Source organism: Orbilia oligospora, assembly GCF_000225545.1.
Source record: "Orbilia oligospora ATCC 24927 unplaced genomic scaffold scaffold00112, whole genome shotgun sequence".
NCBI lineage: Eukaryota > Fungi > Ascomycota > Orbiliomycetes > Orbiliales > Orbiliaceae > Orbilia > Orbilia oligospora.
In genome coordinates, this window is record NW_011645669.1 from 147,159 (window position 1) to 164,107 (window position 16,949).

A 16,949-nucleotide genomic window follows, 5' to 3' on the forward strand; every position below is an offset into this window, starting at 1 on the left:
TCCTTTTCAAGACTTTTAGGCTGTACGTGCGCATGGGTGTGGTCGAGAAGGCTGACAGGGTAGAGGGGTGATAAGGAAATTCGTGTAATAAATTCGTTAAAAAGAAAGCGAGACTGTTGTAGGCAATATATCGACTATACTTGATGAATCCCCATCTTCTTGAGTCTCTCTTTCTGCTTCTTCTCCTGGTCCTCTCGGTAAATCCTCATATTATCAGGTTCACCGATGTGGCGCTCTTCTTCTGGCTTCCAGGTACCTATTGCGAAGGGAAAAAAAAGCTAGGTTAGTATATCCAAATATTCAAATAGGAGTCCGTGGTTTAAAAAGTGATAGGTCACATACCCTCGAACATGTGCTTGACGAAAGCCTGCGGATCATCGTCTTCACCGGCACCGAATTGTCCAACACCGGGGCTAAAGCTCGTAACGGGTAGAACTACAACATCTCCAATCTTCTTCGGATTCTTCATCCCTGTGAAATTCCTGAAATCAACCGGATTCTGCTTCTGGACTGTAAAGTAATTCTCGTCGTTCAAGTAGTCAAAAATCGTATCCGTCCATATCGCTGGTCCTGTAAATTCAATAACCCCGCTTTGGTCCTTTCGTAGCTTTCCTTTCCTCTTCATATCCAAAGTCTTTTCGGTTATACGCGCCACGACTTCGCGGAGGACAGGATGGCCCGGCTTTGATTGAATGGTCCACTGACAAAATTGTAGCCTTCGAGAGTAGTTTTCCGCCCAGTTCTTCCCGGTGGGGTCGGCCTCGATGCCGACAACCAATCCGATGGATGCCATTCTGAAATTCGAGGGGATCCACTTCGTCGCCGGCTTCAACGCTGCAGTATCAATGTCGCTGTAGATGCCTCCTCTCGCAAGTAATATCAAGTATCGGAAGAAATCGGCTTTAAGAATCGGAGATGGTAACGATGTGAAGGCCTCCAGAACCCGGGGAACGGATCCGTATAGGTGTTTGATCAAGTGTAACGCGACTTGGTCGGTTATGACCTCGTGGATAAAGTCCGGGTGGTGTTGTGTCCAGCTGGCTTCTAACGGACGATAGCCGTCGCTGAATCGGGGATTGGCGACAGTGTACTTCCATGTCTGCCAGATGAAAGCCGGGAACTTGTTCGAGACGTCATATGGGAATTGATAGGCGAGCTGGTCACGGACGGGTTGACCGTTGATGTTTGAAGGGCGAGGGGCAGGCTTTCCAAGGTGTGGGGGGTTGATTTGGGTAACTAGTTTGTTCAGGTGGTCTTCAGGATGTTTCGACGAATGGTCTGTGAGAGGTAAATATATATATGTTAATATGAATTCCCTTTCCACCGCGTGGGAGTTTGGTTGTGTGACGATTTGTATGTGTGTAGATACATACCTGTTAGAACGGCATCATCGTCAACATTCGGCCGCGGACCACCTCTTATATGTGATCTAAACTCCTGAGACCGCTGACTTGATGTGAAAAAGAAGATTACTAGCACAATTGCTGATAATATTATTGCCCGTTTCACGCTCAACATTTTCGACGACGCAGCTGCTGTCGCTCCCGGAGAGGCGACGGACTTTGTGGAGAAATCCAGTTTGGGAATCTTAGAGGGCGAAGTAATTGAGAAAAGAAGTGATGATGATGGGATAGAAACGAAATTGCGTGTCGTAGGAAAGGTAGCAAGTGGTGGTGGCTGAGTGTCGTGGTCGTCCTTCGATGATTATGTAGGTTGAGGGAGTACAAGCGGATTTATTGTGGGATAGCCAGCTATCGAATCGAAGCAGAGCAAATCAAAGCAAAGCAAAGCAAGGTGTCCTCCTATAGCAAGGACATAAGATAACGAAGGGTAGTTTAGAATTGAATTCTGAATTCCGAATGCCGCGTATTGTCGAATTTCGAATTTCGAAGGGTGGTCTGGGCGTAATCACTGGGATTGTTCGTGCCACAGGAATTAGGAGGGAACTGCTTGAGAAAGCGAGATGCAAGTCAGAAATCTGAAGCAGCGCAGCAAAATGCAAATGCAACCGCAACTGCAGATGCAACTGCAACTGCAAATGCAGCTCGGGATCGCGGAGGATTTTAAGGAGAAAAGGACAGAAAAAGAGGGGGGAGAGGGAAGGAGAAAGGCTGACAGGCAATTAAAAGCATACACACTCACCGGTAGTACTAGATATAAAACTCGAATTAGATGTATAGATAGATATATGTACAGAGAAGAGAACAGAACGAGGGAATGGATGGATGAATGAATCGAAAGAATGAAAGATTGGCGATGCAGGCAAGATGCAGGTGCCGCTAGCCGGGGGGTTAGCACAAGTCGGCAGCTCGAATCCGAACAGTCAGTCGGTCCCCTTTTCGAATTCGATCTTCTGTGACTGACCCGCTTGCTCTGTCCAAAACCAGTCGGGTGCACCCGCAAACTCGCCGTTTCCAAAGGTCCAAATCCGTCGACAGTCGAAGCGATGAATTTATATATATTATAAGATCATCAATTATATATAAGAAGCAAGAGCATGAGAAGAGGTTTGATGGTTTGATGGTGGACGTGGTTTTGATAAATTAATTATTTCGCGCGGTGGTGTTTCGTTGACACCACGTTTGACGTTTGTTTTGTGAGGCCGTCCAGTACGGTCAGTGCTTTCTTGCTTGTTTGCGGCCAGCGGTGACGACGCAAACACTTTAAAGTCGCTAGCTGAGGGACCTGCCGGGAGTATATTATTATATTGAATTAGACTTCAATAACCAAGATATATAAAACAAATTAACTGAGGATACTATATTATATCATGGTCAGTTGATTCTAGAATTCTGAAATTCCGGGCGGGGCCTTCAGGGGAGAACACCAACTTGGCCTAATCCTCAGCTTAGCCAACAGTCTTCGAATCCGTGGCTCCTTTCGCTTTATACATTTCCATACTCCTTATGAGCTAACTAGACTTGTATAAGTACCGTACATGTCGATACTTGTATAAGGACTGTACATGTACAGGGGGGACGAAGGAATACAAAATGCAAATGTCTCAACGATCCCCAACAAGAAATCACCAGTCTAGACGACCGTATCTTCAGAAAAAGGTTTCAATCAGATGAAAGAACGAGAATCGGTCCTCCCCCTTTCCAATCCCCCCTCTGTTCCAACGTGACCTATGATGTAAGTTATCCCGAGATCTTCAATTACTCTTCCAGAAGATCTGGCATCAAACAACCATACGCAGTATATAGTACGGCGTGGTATATGTAACGGGAAGGAGCCAGAGGATACAAAAAAGAATACTCCGTTACCAAACTTTGACAGCCCGTCTTAGCGCCTGGCAGAGCCGTTTCAGATTTTTATGGGCTAACGCCAATCATCGGCTTGTCGCCTGTGATGGGACAATAAACCTCAAACTTCGGGCTTAAGGGGCGCTGCGGTTACATATCCCTGTCCATCTATTTTTCCATGTTCGCATGTGTCTTGAGTTCCGGCTTCATCCAGCATGATAATTTAATACACTGTAGAGTATACTATAATAATATTATCATGTAAAGACATAATATAAGCAAGGGCCACTTTTTGTGAATGTGGGCAATTATATTGTACGGTAAAAGTTACCTTGTGTAGAATTGTTCTTGCTATGAATTCATGAATATTGATATTACTAACGTTAAAGATATATATACTTAAGTAAAGACGGTTGATCCCGTGGAACTTGACATGCAATTTATTGTGCAACGGAGAACGGATTGCCCGGAAGACTAGAGTAACATCTTCAAACCTATCTGCAACTTCTTCCTGTGGAATGTATCGATAGATTTAGTATCAAGAGAGATATTCGCTAGAACCCGATGTATAGATCTATAGATATCGATCCACAAGCTAGTGCAGGGACTAAACATATCAATATGTACATGTATACGAACATCACAAGATCTAGACCCAACATAATCTACCTCAATTCAACTTTGCATGATAATTATGCACGATTCCGAATACTATACCCTTATCTTTCACACTAACATACTAGGTAACTAAGTAACTAAGTACTATTAAACATACCAGTTCAATTGATCAGATCAACTGGACTGTCGACACTAAATTAGTCGAGTTGTTGGAATTTGCCTGAAAGCAACGCCATGAACATTCGAACAGGGCATATGATCAACCACCCAACTTTCCAACATGCGCTCTTCCGTATTTCGCAGTTCACTAGGTGCTTGCTTATATATAAGCAGTTGGGATTTACGATATTAATCAACCTTGGGATACCCGTATAAGGCCCACCATCCCCTTTCATCTACAGACGGAACGGCATAAACCCTGTTGGCGACTGACAACTCTGAAACGTGCCGAGTCTATAGCCCCCAAAAGATCCGTATGTGGGTCCCTGTTCGGTGCCTGTGAGAGGGTGATCATGAATTACTTCCCTTGTACACCCCGATCTTTATAGTGTGTGCTTACATACATATGTACAGTGCATAGTACATTCGCTCGTTTGAGTTAAAGCTACATGGTACGATTATTGAAATTTATTACCGGTTGGGGTATTTGTCGGTGGGAATCTATGGGAGTGAACTGACTATTCATCTTTCATGTCTTTGATATCTTGTGAGATTAATTGATTAATTGGAGGGGTGGAAAGATCGCTGAATGAATGTAAGAGCTGCGCTTTGTGTAATGTATGATCGCCTTTGACATGAGATTTAAAGAGCAAAGGGGTTTATGTCCTGTCATTTTCTAGGGTATACTTCTATGTGCATATGAATAATTGGATCGTATAGCTAGCGCCGCATTGAATTTGGGTTAAGAGTATCACAGATTCTCGTTAATTAAATTTAGGTCCCTCGACTACGTCATGCTGAAAAGTACCATGCAGCTAGCTACTGAATAAACCAATTCCATAAATTTAAAACGGGTTAAAACGGCCAAATCTTTGTCATCAATGTCGCTGTCGAGCAGACTTCAATTATTGGAAGGCTCTCATCCATGGTGATAGTGCGTTCTGGCATCGGTTTTTCTTTCGACAACAATATATGAAATGCTCCAACGTCAGATTTAGAAAAGTCTATACCTTCTTTGTATTCCAGCGCACCGCACACTATATACCTATTTATTAGCTATTCCACGCACACTCGGGTGGTTATACCCTGTATTGCAGCGTTAAAAGGATATATTGGACATACCATTAACAATGACCTGGTCTTCAGGCGGGAATTTCGTCAGAATCGTCAAATTTGCGTTCGAAAGCCCTTGATACGTCGAGTCCACCAAAGAAGTTGGTAACACTCCACCACCTTTACCGTTCCTCGCTTCCTCGTTCTCAGCTTCATCGAATAAGACCCATCTCCCAGGCTCTGCACCAAGGTCTAGAGCTGAATCCGGTATGAAAGTTAGTTCGCCCCATTGTGCGCTTTCTTGCGATCGAGTTATTATCACGCGGCTATAATAATTGATTTAGTATCATATCCTCCACAAGATATATATTCAAAGTACAAAAAACCACCTACCGCAAGTACTTCAAATTCTTAGAATGTTTCATATTCAGCATACTAATATCCCCATCCCCGAACTCACTTGCTCCCATCCCATACTTCGTACTTGTCAAAAGCCTCATACCGTTTATAACCACCGGGTCCTGCGACCATGCAAGGTGCTCATTTACCACAAAATACTGCTGTTCGCGAGGATAATCCGTTTTAAACCTGGTGTCCGGCGTGTTTGGGTGTAGTTTTGTGATCGGGAGAAACCGCCAGTGTATGAAGGCCGGGAATGCTTTCTTTTGGGGGATTTTATATTCTTTTACGAACCATTGAACCCATTTCCTGGTATTTGTAAGTGCGCTTACGGAGTAGGCCTTCGAGGTCGGGTCGACGTTCCAGGCGACTATATATATAAAAACTAGTTTAGAACACTCCATGCATGTATACGGACTCTAAATCAGGGTAGGCTAGTCCACATGTGCAACTATATATATAAAGAAAGAAACGGGATGGACGTCGACATACCGAACAACCCTTTTTTCTCCCCGTCTATTCCGAAAGGAATCATATCCTCCGTATTGAATAACTCGGGTTTATCTAATATTGCGAATATCTTTTTGTCTATCCATTTTTCTCTATCGGCTCTCATCCGGTCCCCAAAGGTGTCGGTCTCATAGTCGACGTCAGGGATTTCCGGCCTAGCATCTTTCGGGTTCGTAGGAATGAAAGCATATTGTTCTGGGCTACAGTAGGCGGAACTTATGAATTTGAGGGCGAGGAGAAGAAGAGGTAGGTGGATTGGGGAACTAGCGTGATGGTACATTTATATATACTTAATTATATTGAAAAAGAACATCAAACAATGAAGTATTCTATAAACCGTATTGGCTCTCGTAAATATGTTTCCTATGTCCACATGTCAGAAGATGAAAGGCAAATTTACCGAAACGTGGCTACCCCGTTGAAGCAGCCATATGGTAGGTAGTTCTTTGTCTGGAATGCTTTATGTTTTTTTTCGCAATTTGAGCAGAATATCTCGAGATCCCATACTTCGTCTCGCAAAGCTACAGTGAGCGGGTGAGAAGAGCATCGGGCTGGTCAAATCAGTCTCGGTACAAGTGACTAGAAGGGTACTTGATTAAAAAGTACGAATTCGGCCGCCGCTAGCCTTGTTCCTCATTCAATTAAGTAAGTACTTTAGTATACCTACTTAAGTACTAACTTAGGTACTTAAGGAAGCGGGTAGGTACCTTGATATCATGATATATATAGTAAAATAATACGTAAAAACAGCTTGAAAGATAGACATATATTGCAAAGCCAACCATGTGTCTAAATCGACCAAAAATCAAATTTAAAATAAAGTAGAATTCAATAGAATTGAACACACGATAATTGACCGTAGTTTGCGCCCCAGCTCGACTTCCTGTAATATGCTCTTCTTGATGTCTTAAAATCAGCTAATTTTGATATTTCGGAGATCACTAATATAAGTGATAAATTGTAAGGCGGAATTTATACATAACTACTAAGTCCACGACGGACTCGGTCTATATATAAAAATAACACCATCTTCTTGAAGTTCTCACCATCTTGCAGCGTTATAACGTTTCTGACATACCGTTTGAGCGGATCAGGCTAGCCGCACTGCGGCACCCAAAGGAATTCCAAGACCCCGCCCAACCATGACAGCATAAGGCGAACCAGACTGCCGCTTCACTGCCCTACATAGCAGCCAGCGACCAATTCCGCCCACGAGCAAACTCAACTGTCAGATAAGCTTATGTGAGGACTCAAGAAGCTACCGTGATAATATGAGCTCCAACGCAACATCGAAGCCAACCGTTGTTGTAAAAATACAAGTCTTGGCGCTATTTTGAAGGGATTCCACAAACAGCGCACCTGCAAGCCATTGCCGCTGCCTTTCTATCTCAAGCGAGGAAGTTGGACAAACATGATAGATGCCTGGAGTTTCCCCATGTAGAGGCAGGCTTGGCTTCCATTTTGGCATCTTTCGCAGAGGTGAGGCTGTGTGTCGTTTGCGTCTGGTTCGTCCTGAGACCAGTTCAGCCGGGCCTGTGTGCCAGGATAGCTAGCTTATTTTGGGGTGCAACTAAGTGCCAGCCCGCGTAGGTCTTGTTTGTGCTTGAACTGGGAAACTTGAGCGGTTTGCAATTGCTGGAAGGAAGACCACATCTTCTTCACGAAGAATCGAATCTCCATCTTTCCATAAATTAAGCAACATTTTGACAATACACTAGCTAACCTCCCTGCAAGCCTGTACGGTTAACCCTATTTGTCGGTAAGTTTCATTCTAGGCCAGCCTTTTTATTACGTGTTTGCTCTAATCGTCATCGTAGTTATTGACCGGCTTTGTAGGAAACTGTTGCTCGGAATCGCTATCATAAGCGGACCGGTGGGGCTCCGTCCGCGAACGCTACCCTTGATCTCACGACCACTTATCGTGAATATCATGTGGTGATAGTGACGAAACCGAAAACCCCAATTCATACCTTCCCTCTCGAGAAAATACACTCCTCTTCCGGATAATTCCCCTGATCCAACATCGAAGACACCCAGACCCTAGTTTCCCTCCCTTTAGCTAGGTCTCCATGAGCTTCGGCACGAGAAACTCGTCCCCAAATCCTTAGTTAGGTAAAAACGGCCACCACTACCACGATAGTAATCAGTCTACGGACGAGTCCAGCCGGCCGTTCCTAATGTTGCCCGCCAATGGACCGCCACACCGAGCTCGTGGCGTGTCCACCTCATTTGCGCCGGAGCAGCAGAATCTAGCTGCCGAGATCGACCCGGTCCTCCAGAAGATATCAGAACCGTTACAATCCGTCGCTGCCGTCCCCGATAAACTTCCACATTTGCTTCAGCTCCGGAGTAGCCTGAAACAGCTGCCTGATGGATCGTGGCAGGAGGTTTTCCGAGTCCTGGGGGGGTTCGATACTCTTCTACAGGCGTTAACGAATGTCGCTGGCTTCTATAGTCTGGAAGATTCAGAAGACGTTAGATTATGCCTTTTTGATTACCTGAAATGTGTTTTCAACTTACTGTCTGAGAGTATGGTGGGCCATGTGGGGAACAAGAGATTCTTTGGCAAGAAAATTGGGTTCGAAGCTTTGCAGCGAAGTTTGGCGGCTACTGGGATACCTGTTATCGCTCCTGATCTTCTCTTCGGCCTCTTATTCGCCTTTGGTATGAACGACGAGACCTTCGCGACTTTCATAATCCGAGCTCGCCGAGATTTGCCAGAATCGGATACTGAATCAGCCGAGCATGTCCGCGAGAAGACCAAATCTGCTTTCAGTGGAGGAGATCTTTTGCGCCATGCTTCTATATTACCGGTTATTATCAACTTTTTCAACATACTGGAGCTGGACAAAGTTACCTCGATTGCCGTCTTACAGGCGATATTGTCGTTATCCCAATCCAACCAGTATAACTTAAACGAGGTCCACAGGTGTGGAATTTTGTCGACGTTCATCCTGCCCAACCTATGGCCCGTCAAAACTGATGATCAACTCCAGCCGATATTCTCCGAGATTGCATATTCGTTAATCGTGCTCGGCGTCAACACCCCCGATGACGCAAAGATCATATTTAGGGAAGCCATTGAGAATCCGAGTGCTGCCGATTTCCTTCTCTTCGGATTGAAGCAATCTCGCACTGCTCCGCTTATCCAATTTGATTTATCACTCCACGGATACGCCTCTGTGGAAATTGCAACTCTTGGTCGCTCATTCCCGCCCTCGAGTGGTGGCTACACTTTTGCGTTATGGGTGTATATTGACAAATTCGATGACTCTGTTCATACGACGCTCTTCGGAGTATTCGACGGCTCGCAAAAGTGCTTTGTATTAGCATATCTCGAACAAGATACCCACAAGCTTATTTTGCAGACTTCAGTCTCTTCTGCTAAGGCGTCGATCCGGTTTAGGAACTTCGTGTTTGAGGAGAAGACTTGGTATCATATTGCGGTGGCCCACCGACGTGGTAAGGCTACGAGCGCGGCCAAGGCATTACTATACGTTAATGGAGATTTTATTGAACAAACCAAATGCTCGTATCCATCGAATCCGCCAACGAATAATGTTCCGGTTCAGGCGTTCCTAGGCACGCCCGCAGATTTGTCTCCTAGAATAGGACACGGGGTCCTATCATCGAAATGGAGCGTTGCAAACGCCTTTTTGTTTGAAGAAATCATTTCCGACGACCTAATCGCGGTCCATTACAATCTTGGGCCTCGTTATTATGGAAATTTCCAAGATTGTTTGGGTAGTTTTCAGACGTATGAGGCCAGTGCTTCTCTTAACATGCGTAACGAGGTCATGCATCCGGGGAAGGAGGAGAAGTCAGATATCATATCTGCCATCCGCCAAAAAGCCTCGACTGTCATGGGAGAAAATAAAGTTCTGCTGAATATTTCTGCAACTGCAGTTCTTGATGATACCCACGACATCCCGAACGATACCAAGATTTTATCAGAGAAGATTAGTCGTCAGGCGTCGAAGAATCTCCAGAGCTTTGTGCGCAAGGGGCCAATCGCTCTGAATGGTGCCGTGCCATTTATCAGCGATGCTCTCACTTTACCACAGGGTACTGCTGTCATGACTGGTGAACCCATCATTCTTTATCCGGGAAGTCTTGATAATGCTGCTTGGAAGATTGGTGGCGCCGCTGCTGTAACTTTGAAACTCGTTGAGACTGCGACGACGCCGGAAGAAGTCTGCAAAGCGGTGGATATTCTGTTCGAAACCATTAAGAACAATTGGCGAAATTCTGAAGCCATGGAGAAGGAGAATGGGTTCGGAATTCTTGCGTACTTGCTCCGAACGAAAGAAATCAATGGAGTTGTCTGTAAAGAGCTCTTGGATCTCATTCTCAACTTCGTTGGGTACAATAGTGAACGACCAGAAGAGTCAATCCTGATAAACCCATTGGCTTATCGCGTGCTTCTCGTTGACTTTGAGCTATGGAGGAAGGCCGATATTCCGACACAAAAGGCCTACTTTGCACAATTCATCGTTTTCGGATCTGGAAGCATTAACCATCGTTTTAATGCAAAACGTCTTCTCAGAATGAGGATCGTTAAGAAACTAATACATGCACTGAAAAGTGATGCATTCTCTATGGAAGTCATCCCTGACTTCCTAGCAGCTTTTAAGTCCCTTATCAGTGTCAACTTTTCAGCGGAGACTCTCAGGTCTTTGTCTCTATTCATCACTTATTCGCTGTACTCTGGTAGCCAGATTAAGAGTTTGCGACACAAGAAGAGTACCTTCGTGATGAAGAGGACTGATTCGGACGGCTATTCGCCTATATCGTCGACTAAACGGATTAACGACTTTGGATTGAAGCGCCAGGTTGGGTTGATGATGTTAGAGATGTACTCAGAGCTGCTCTGTGAATCCTCGAGCACAACTAATATTATGAAGTTTGCTAGGACAGTTACTAATAGAGTAAGTCTCACTTTCCTGAGTATTAACGAAAATTCTGTCTAACATGGAGTAGTGGCTGTTATACCTCTTGGATGATGGGAACTCGAATGTCATTGCATGCGCGATGAAAATCCTTGCTCGCATTCTTGTGGTTCATGGACAAAGCTACATCTCGAAGTTTGCCGGGAAAACATCCGGGTTCTTGGTTCTCCGGCGCCGTCTTAGAAAGTGGTGGCGAGTACCTGAGATATGGATGTCGGCCTTTTCTATTTTCCTCGGAGTTGATATTGCGAAGGTGGACCTTACACAACCCCTCGTACTCTACCACCTTATAAATACGTTTAAATTCGACGATAAGGATGGGAGATTTATCTGTTCGGATATGTGGGCCGTCGTCGCAACAATGTTGAAAACCGCTGTGAATGATATTGCGAAGAGTCAGCAGGAGGCGGCGCGTATTCAGGCTCCGAAAAACAAACTTCTAAACCCAGAGGATGCAGAGAAGAAGCATAACCGAAGGAGGTCTCTGTCTTTGGATACGCAACTTACGTTGATGACTCTTGGTGAAGGTATGTATTTCAAACCTTCAATTGCAGGTGGTATTGCTAATTTGACGTAGTCCGTGATCCAGTCGACCGCCCACCTGCCGATGCCGAAAAGATGGTCAATGCCATCGTACATTTCTTGGCTGATTTGCAGCAAAACTGTGTGCCGTTTAAAGAATTCTGCTCTGGGACTGTTTTCCTGAAAGAGATCCTTGACATCCTCTTTCCTATTATCTGTGATACAGATCAACTTAGTGCTGAAACCGAGCTCGATCTCACTCTTGCTGATGATGCCGAGGACAAACTTCGCCATGGGCATTCTGTTAGCCAGACTAACATACTGCAAGCTACTGGCTCTGCTGTATGGTCGACTGTGACGGATAACAGTGCAGCAAGGGCAATCCCATTTAGAAGAGGATCGTCTTTCATCATTATCGATTCTGATGGGGCTTCTGCTACGACGCCATCAGGTTCCCGTCTTGTGGCTGCGGTGAACGCGACATCTATTGAGATTGCAAAAGTTAAGAGTAGTACGACAAGCAATCAGTTGGTATCGAGTTTGGTGGATATTGTGGTGGCTGTGTTCAAAACGATGTTGTTAGAAAGACGGGAGTTTGCTGGCTTTGGGTTAGCTACTAAGGTATGAGTTCTTTGTGTCAATGGTGATGCCCTAGATCCAATATATCTGACCCTTGGTACATAGATACCACCTGGTACCCTCGACCAACGCATCTATTTCGAGTCCTACATTGTGCGAAACACGGTTTCGTTAATGAGGAACGATATTGCGCTTGATCTGAAACTGCTGACCGAGCCGCGGATTTTGACGAACTTGGGTAGAATGGCTTATCATCTCGGTCAATCTGTAGCTGAAGGTACATGGTTACAAACTAAAATCGATCTATACTGTAAGAATTAAGAAAACTAACGAAATATTTAGGATGGTTTGCCACTGGTGGCCCACAGCTCCTCGAGTTTATCGGCGTTATTTTGGAGTACATAGAACGTCCAGACGTCTCGAGTATCAAGAGCGTGCGACTTTGCAACCAGACAATTCTAAGTCTACGGACAACTTTTATGAAGCTGCTTTGGCGCCAGTTTTCGGCACTTGTGAGCCTGGACGATGGCGAAGCCGCTATTGTCGAGTTCTTACAACAGCTTCTCATCTGGAACCAGGCTATTCTTACAACTGATCTTCAAGATCTAGACACTATCCGCATATTCTCATATTTCCTTTACGTTTTCCTCACAGACGAGAAAAATAGCATTCGGACTATTAGTTTGCAATTGCTTCGGCTCGTTCTTACGAGGAAGTCTTTGGAAATTGCTCAGATTTTGATTGGTCCGAAGACGCCGCCAGAACTCAAGCCGACACTGAATGATATGTTGAAAATCTCAGATCTTGTGAGTAGCCGATTTTTTTTTTTGAATACGCGGCACGAGCCGATTGTAGAATTTGTCGGACTAACAATACTCTAGGATGATGTCCAATCATTGGAATGGATTGAGAATCACCAAAATGAACTCGACACCTTTTTCTTTGGCGGCTTGGCCCAGACATGGGATGCCTACGTAGCAGATGAAAACAAGCGTATCAAGGACGCAGCACGTGCGAGAGTTGCGCAACGTAAAGACAAGCTGAAGGGGTGGGCTCTCGAAAACATCAATAACGAGGATGCGTATAACAAACATAGGACAGCATCATCAGTGTGGACGTCTAATATCTACGCTGGGGAGCACTTAAAGTATCAGCGAGCGTATCAAGATCACCAGGATAACGTTGCGTTTATGATCCAAGTGCACATTAAACTCAACAGGGACTTGACGAGGCCTTGTGGTCTCCTTGATACTGGAGAACCTCAGAAATGGCAGTTGGATATTTCTGAGGGCCGAAATCGTATGCGTAAGAGATTGCTCCCAGATCTTCGAACACAGGAGCGGGAGTATGGACCGAAGCAGAGAGGAACCGAATTGGCGATAGGGACGCCAGGCTCCAACAATGGTCCCGTATCAAACACCCCCCCGCTACCTCTCATAGATGACGATCGCCTGTCTCTCCGACCTGCTACTTCTGATGCTAGAGACAGCGGGAGTATGATTAACGGGGGCGATAACATGGAAGACGATTTTGAACTGGTCGACGACCCCAAAATAGACGACGAAGAGTATGAAGATAAGAATCGAAAAGTCTTACGGAGTCTTCAACACGGGGAAGTGGTCCAATTTGTGAGCAATGTATCTCGGGTACTTGGTCTTAGTATCTGTGAGGGCTTGTTAATCCTTGGACGGGAGAATTTGTATATGATTGATAATTTTTTCCAAAAGTCTGATGGAGAGATTATTAATGTTTGGCAAGCACCTTCGTCAGAACGAGACCAGTACCTACAGACCATTGCTGGAGTTGACGCAGAAAAATCCCGATCCACTAGTGCGGAACACGATACTAGGCAATGGGCTTGGAAGGAGTTACTTTCGGTATCAAAGCGGAAGTTTCTATTCAGAGACGTGGCTTTGGAATTGTTTTTCTCGGATGGGAGAAACTACCTGTTGACCACTATGACACAAAAAGACCGAGATGTCCTTCATTCGAAGCTGGCCGCCCGTATACCCGCGAATCAGCAACCGCAAATCGGTGGTAGGCACAATGAAGAGGCTTGGTTAGTTGAAACCATGGGCCAACCTGGCACTGGGCTCAGTCCCATCTCCTTCGGCGGGAAGCTCGCAAATGTCTTCCTAGCCGCTTCTGCAAACCCAGCAACAAAGAGATGGCTTAAACATGAGATCTCGAACTTCCATTACTTGATCTTGGTGAATGCCATGGCGGGTAGGACTTTCAATGATCTCACACAATACCCTGTCTTCCCATGGGTGTTGGCGGATTATACCAGTGAAGAGCTTGATCTGACCAACCCGAAGACTTTCCGCGACTTTTCGAAGCCGATGGGTGCTCAAACACCTGACCGGGCCCGCGAATTCCAAGAAAGATACCGTGCATTCCAAGATCTCGGTGATAGCAAAGCACCCCCATTCCATTATGGAACACATTACTCCTCTGCTATGATTGTGTGTTCGTATCTTATCCGGATGCATCCGTTTGTGGATTCGTATCTACTGCTCCAAGGTGGAAATTTCGACCATGCAGATCGTTTATTTTATTCTATGGAAAAGGCGTGGTTATCTGCTTCTAAGGATACAACAACGGATGTTAGGGAACTGATTCCCGAGTTCTTCTTCCTTCCGGAGCTTTTGATAAACAGCAATTCCTTTAATTTCGGTATTCGACAGGCTACTGGCCAGGCGGTTGATGATGTTATACTCCCGCCTTGGGCCAAGGGCGACCCGAAGATCTTTATCGCCAAGCACCGTGAAGCTTTGGAGAGTCCCTATGTCAGCGAGCACCTACACGATTGGATTGATCTTGTTTTCGGATACAAACAGAAGGGCGACGCAGCAGTTGAAGCCACAAATGTTTTCCACCATCTGTCATACTCTGGGGCTATCGACCTTGGTAGCATTATTGATCCCGTTGAGAGGACTGCAGCCATTGGAATTATTCACAACTTCGGCCAAACGCCGCACCAGATATTCACGCGTCCGCACCCACAGAGAGAGAACTCTGTGAGAAACACAAGCCGGCTGGACGGTAGCGTAGAAAGTTTGATTAGACTACCCTTCCCTTTGCTCGATACCCGAGAAAAGGTGCAGCAAATCGATTGGTCGCACCGTACCTCGAAGGTAGTTCCGTCCTCCGAGTTCAGGATCTACATTAGCCCCGTTTTCGACAAATACCTTGAGTGGGGTTATAGTGACGGTGGTGTCAGATTTTATGATGCTGAGAGCCGGAGAATGATTTCCATGTTTGAGCATCTTCACCAAGATCAATTATCCGCCGTCTTAGTTGTTGATGAACAAACTTTTGTTACTGGCGGTTGCGATTGCACCGTGACGATTTGGAAGATGGAGCATAGCAAAACGTTTGACATCCACCCAACCGCCTGTTTGCAAGGACATTGTGCCGCTATCACCCATCTGGCTGTCTCACGTTCGTTCGGATTGCTCGTTACTGCCGACGCATCTGGGGTAATCATCGTTTGGGATCTTAGCCGGAAGACGTATATCCGGAAGTTAGGCGAACATACCTCGATCCAGTGTATCACTCTCAACGATGTGACGGGAGATATCCTTGTCAGCAGACCTACCGACATGACCTTGTACACTTTGAACGGCGAATTGGTGCTTCGCAAATCTATCGATGAAATTTGCCCGGATCAAGTTATTATCTCCACAGCATTCTACGAAGGCGTTAGTAACGAATGGTTGGAGCGAGAGTTGATCTTTACCGGGCATCGCCGTGGGATTGTTAATGTGAGCCCTAACTTTTCTGAAAGTATTGTTTTGAGACGAAGTGTGCTAATCTATATTTTAGATCTGGAGCAAGCAGATTGTTGATGGGAAATTTGACCTAACGTTGGTCAAATCCTTACAACATATCAACCCGTACCAATCGCAAGCTACAGTTTCAGCATCAATCACAGCTATTCTACCAATGCCTCGTAACGTCTTTACCGCCGATGAATGGGGCAGGGTTGTAAGTTTCTTTCTTTCTTTCCAATTAGAACGGTTAAATAGAAATACTAACGTAATATTACGCAAATAGTACCAATGGGATTGTGTGTCGAAGACGTCGTAGGACCTCTTACTGTGAATAATTTCTAGTTATATGTGAGGACTTAGACTTCCGAGGATTGTTTGAACTTGATAGTTGTTCGGCGTGTTACCTGTACATTTTCTCTCTCTCACTGTTTTCCTTTCTGTGGTTGTATATGCATTTTGAAGCTGTGAATAGAAAAGCGACAATTTCCGCTTTCGGCCAACTGTATTCATATATGATTTTGTTCCTGACGAGGAGATGCCGAAGGCGTTTTGGATGGGGTTTAGCCTTGCGACTGTGTGAAATACATTTTCTCTTTCAAAGAGCTTCCATACATTACTTTAGAGATGGATATATATATACTGCTAGGATTTGGTCACAGGCCTGCAGGTAGAGATTGTCACCAGGCTGACCTGTAAAACATGACTATCTACTATCTCCACGATATGCGTGCAAGATCTTCACTGTTAGAAATGGATGGTCAAGTTCATGGAAAATAGATGAATATATAAAATCATAAAACTAATCCATAATATTATATTTACCATTCATCAATTAGCTAGTACCCTTGCCGACATCCCCCTTCTCAAGTCGAACTTACTTCATCACCATCGATATCGATATATATCTCTGGCGTTTGTATGTTTTATTTGATTTTGTCGGAAGTACTTTGTTACACTCTATCTCGAGTATCAAATATACATAATGTCTAGTCCCGAGACGAGAGGAAGCACTGCAGCCGCAGCGGCCGCAATTCGAGGCCAAAGCTATTATTCCCAGAGTAGTTCCAGTTATGGGCGAATGGGTTCCCGCAGATTTTCTTTTTTACCAGTAACTCCAAGGTAAAGTCTCCATCCGACCT

General features: G+C 45.1%; 3 protein-coding genes across 3 annotated transcripts; 1 reads left to right on the forward strand and 2 right to left on the reverse strand.

Moving 5' to 3' along the window:
* Positions 1-134: 134 nt before the first annotated feature.
* Positions 135-1,518, reverse strand: AOL_s00112g44 (uncharacterized protein; the record flags this gene model as incomplete). Its single annotated transcript, XM_011127074.1, has 3 exons — positions 135-256; positions 343-1,278; positions 1,374-1,518. The coding sequence occupies 3 exons, from the start codon at positions 1,516-1,518 to the stop codon at positions 135-137; spliced, it is 1,203 nt and encodes a 400-aa protein (XP_011125376.1).
* Positions 1,519-4,877: 3,359 nt separating this feature from the next.
* On the reverse strand, positions 4,878-6,264 carry AOL_s00112g45 (uncharacterized protein; the record flags this gene model as incomplete). The annotated part of the gene is made up of 4 exons (XM_011127075.1): positions 4,878-5,059; positions 5,145-5,401; positions 5,469-5,844; positions 5,967-6,264. 4 exons carry the CDS (start codon positions 6,262-6,264, stop codon positions 4,878-4,880), a joined length of 1,113 nt encoding a protein of 370 aa, XP_011125377.1.
* A 1,897-nt stretch (positions 6,265-8,161) lies between these two features.
* Positions 8,162-16,126, forward strand: AOL_s00112g46 (uncharacterized protein; the record flags this gene model as incomplete). Its single annotated transcript, XM_011127076.1, has 8 exons — positions 8,162-10,912; positions 10,965-11,460; positions 11,511-12,076; positions 12,140-12,311; positions 12,377-12,840; positions 12,916-15,801; positions 15,863-16,024; positions 16,094-16,126. The coding sequence occupies 8 exons, from the start codon at positions 8,162-8,164 to the stop codon at positions 16,124-16,126; spliced, it is 7,530 nt and encodes a 2,509-aa protein (XP_011125378.1).
* Between the last annotated feature and the right edge of the window lie 823 nt (positions 16,127-16,949).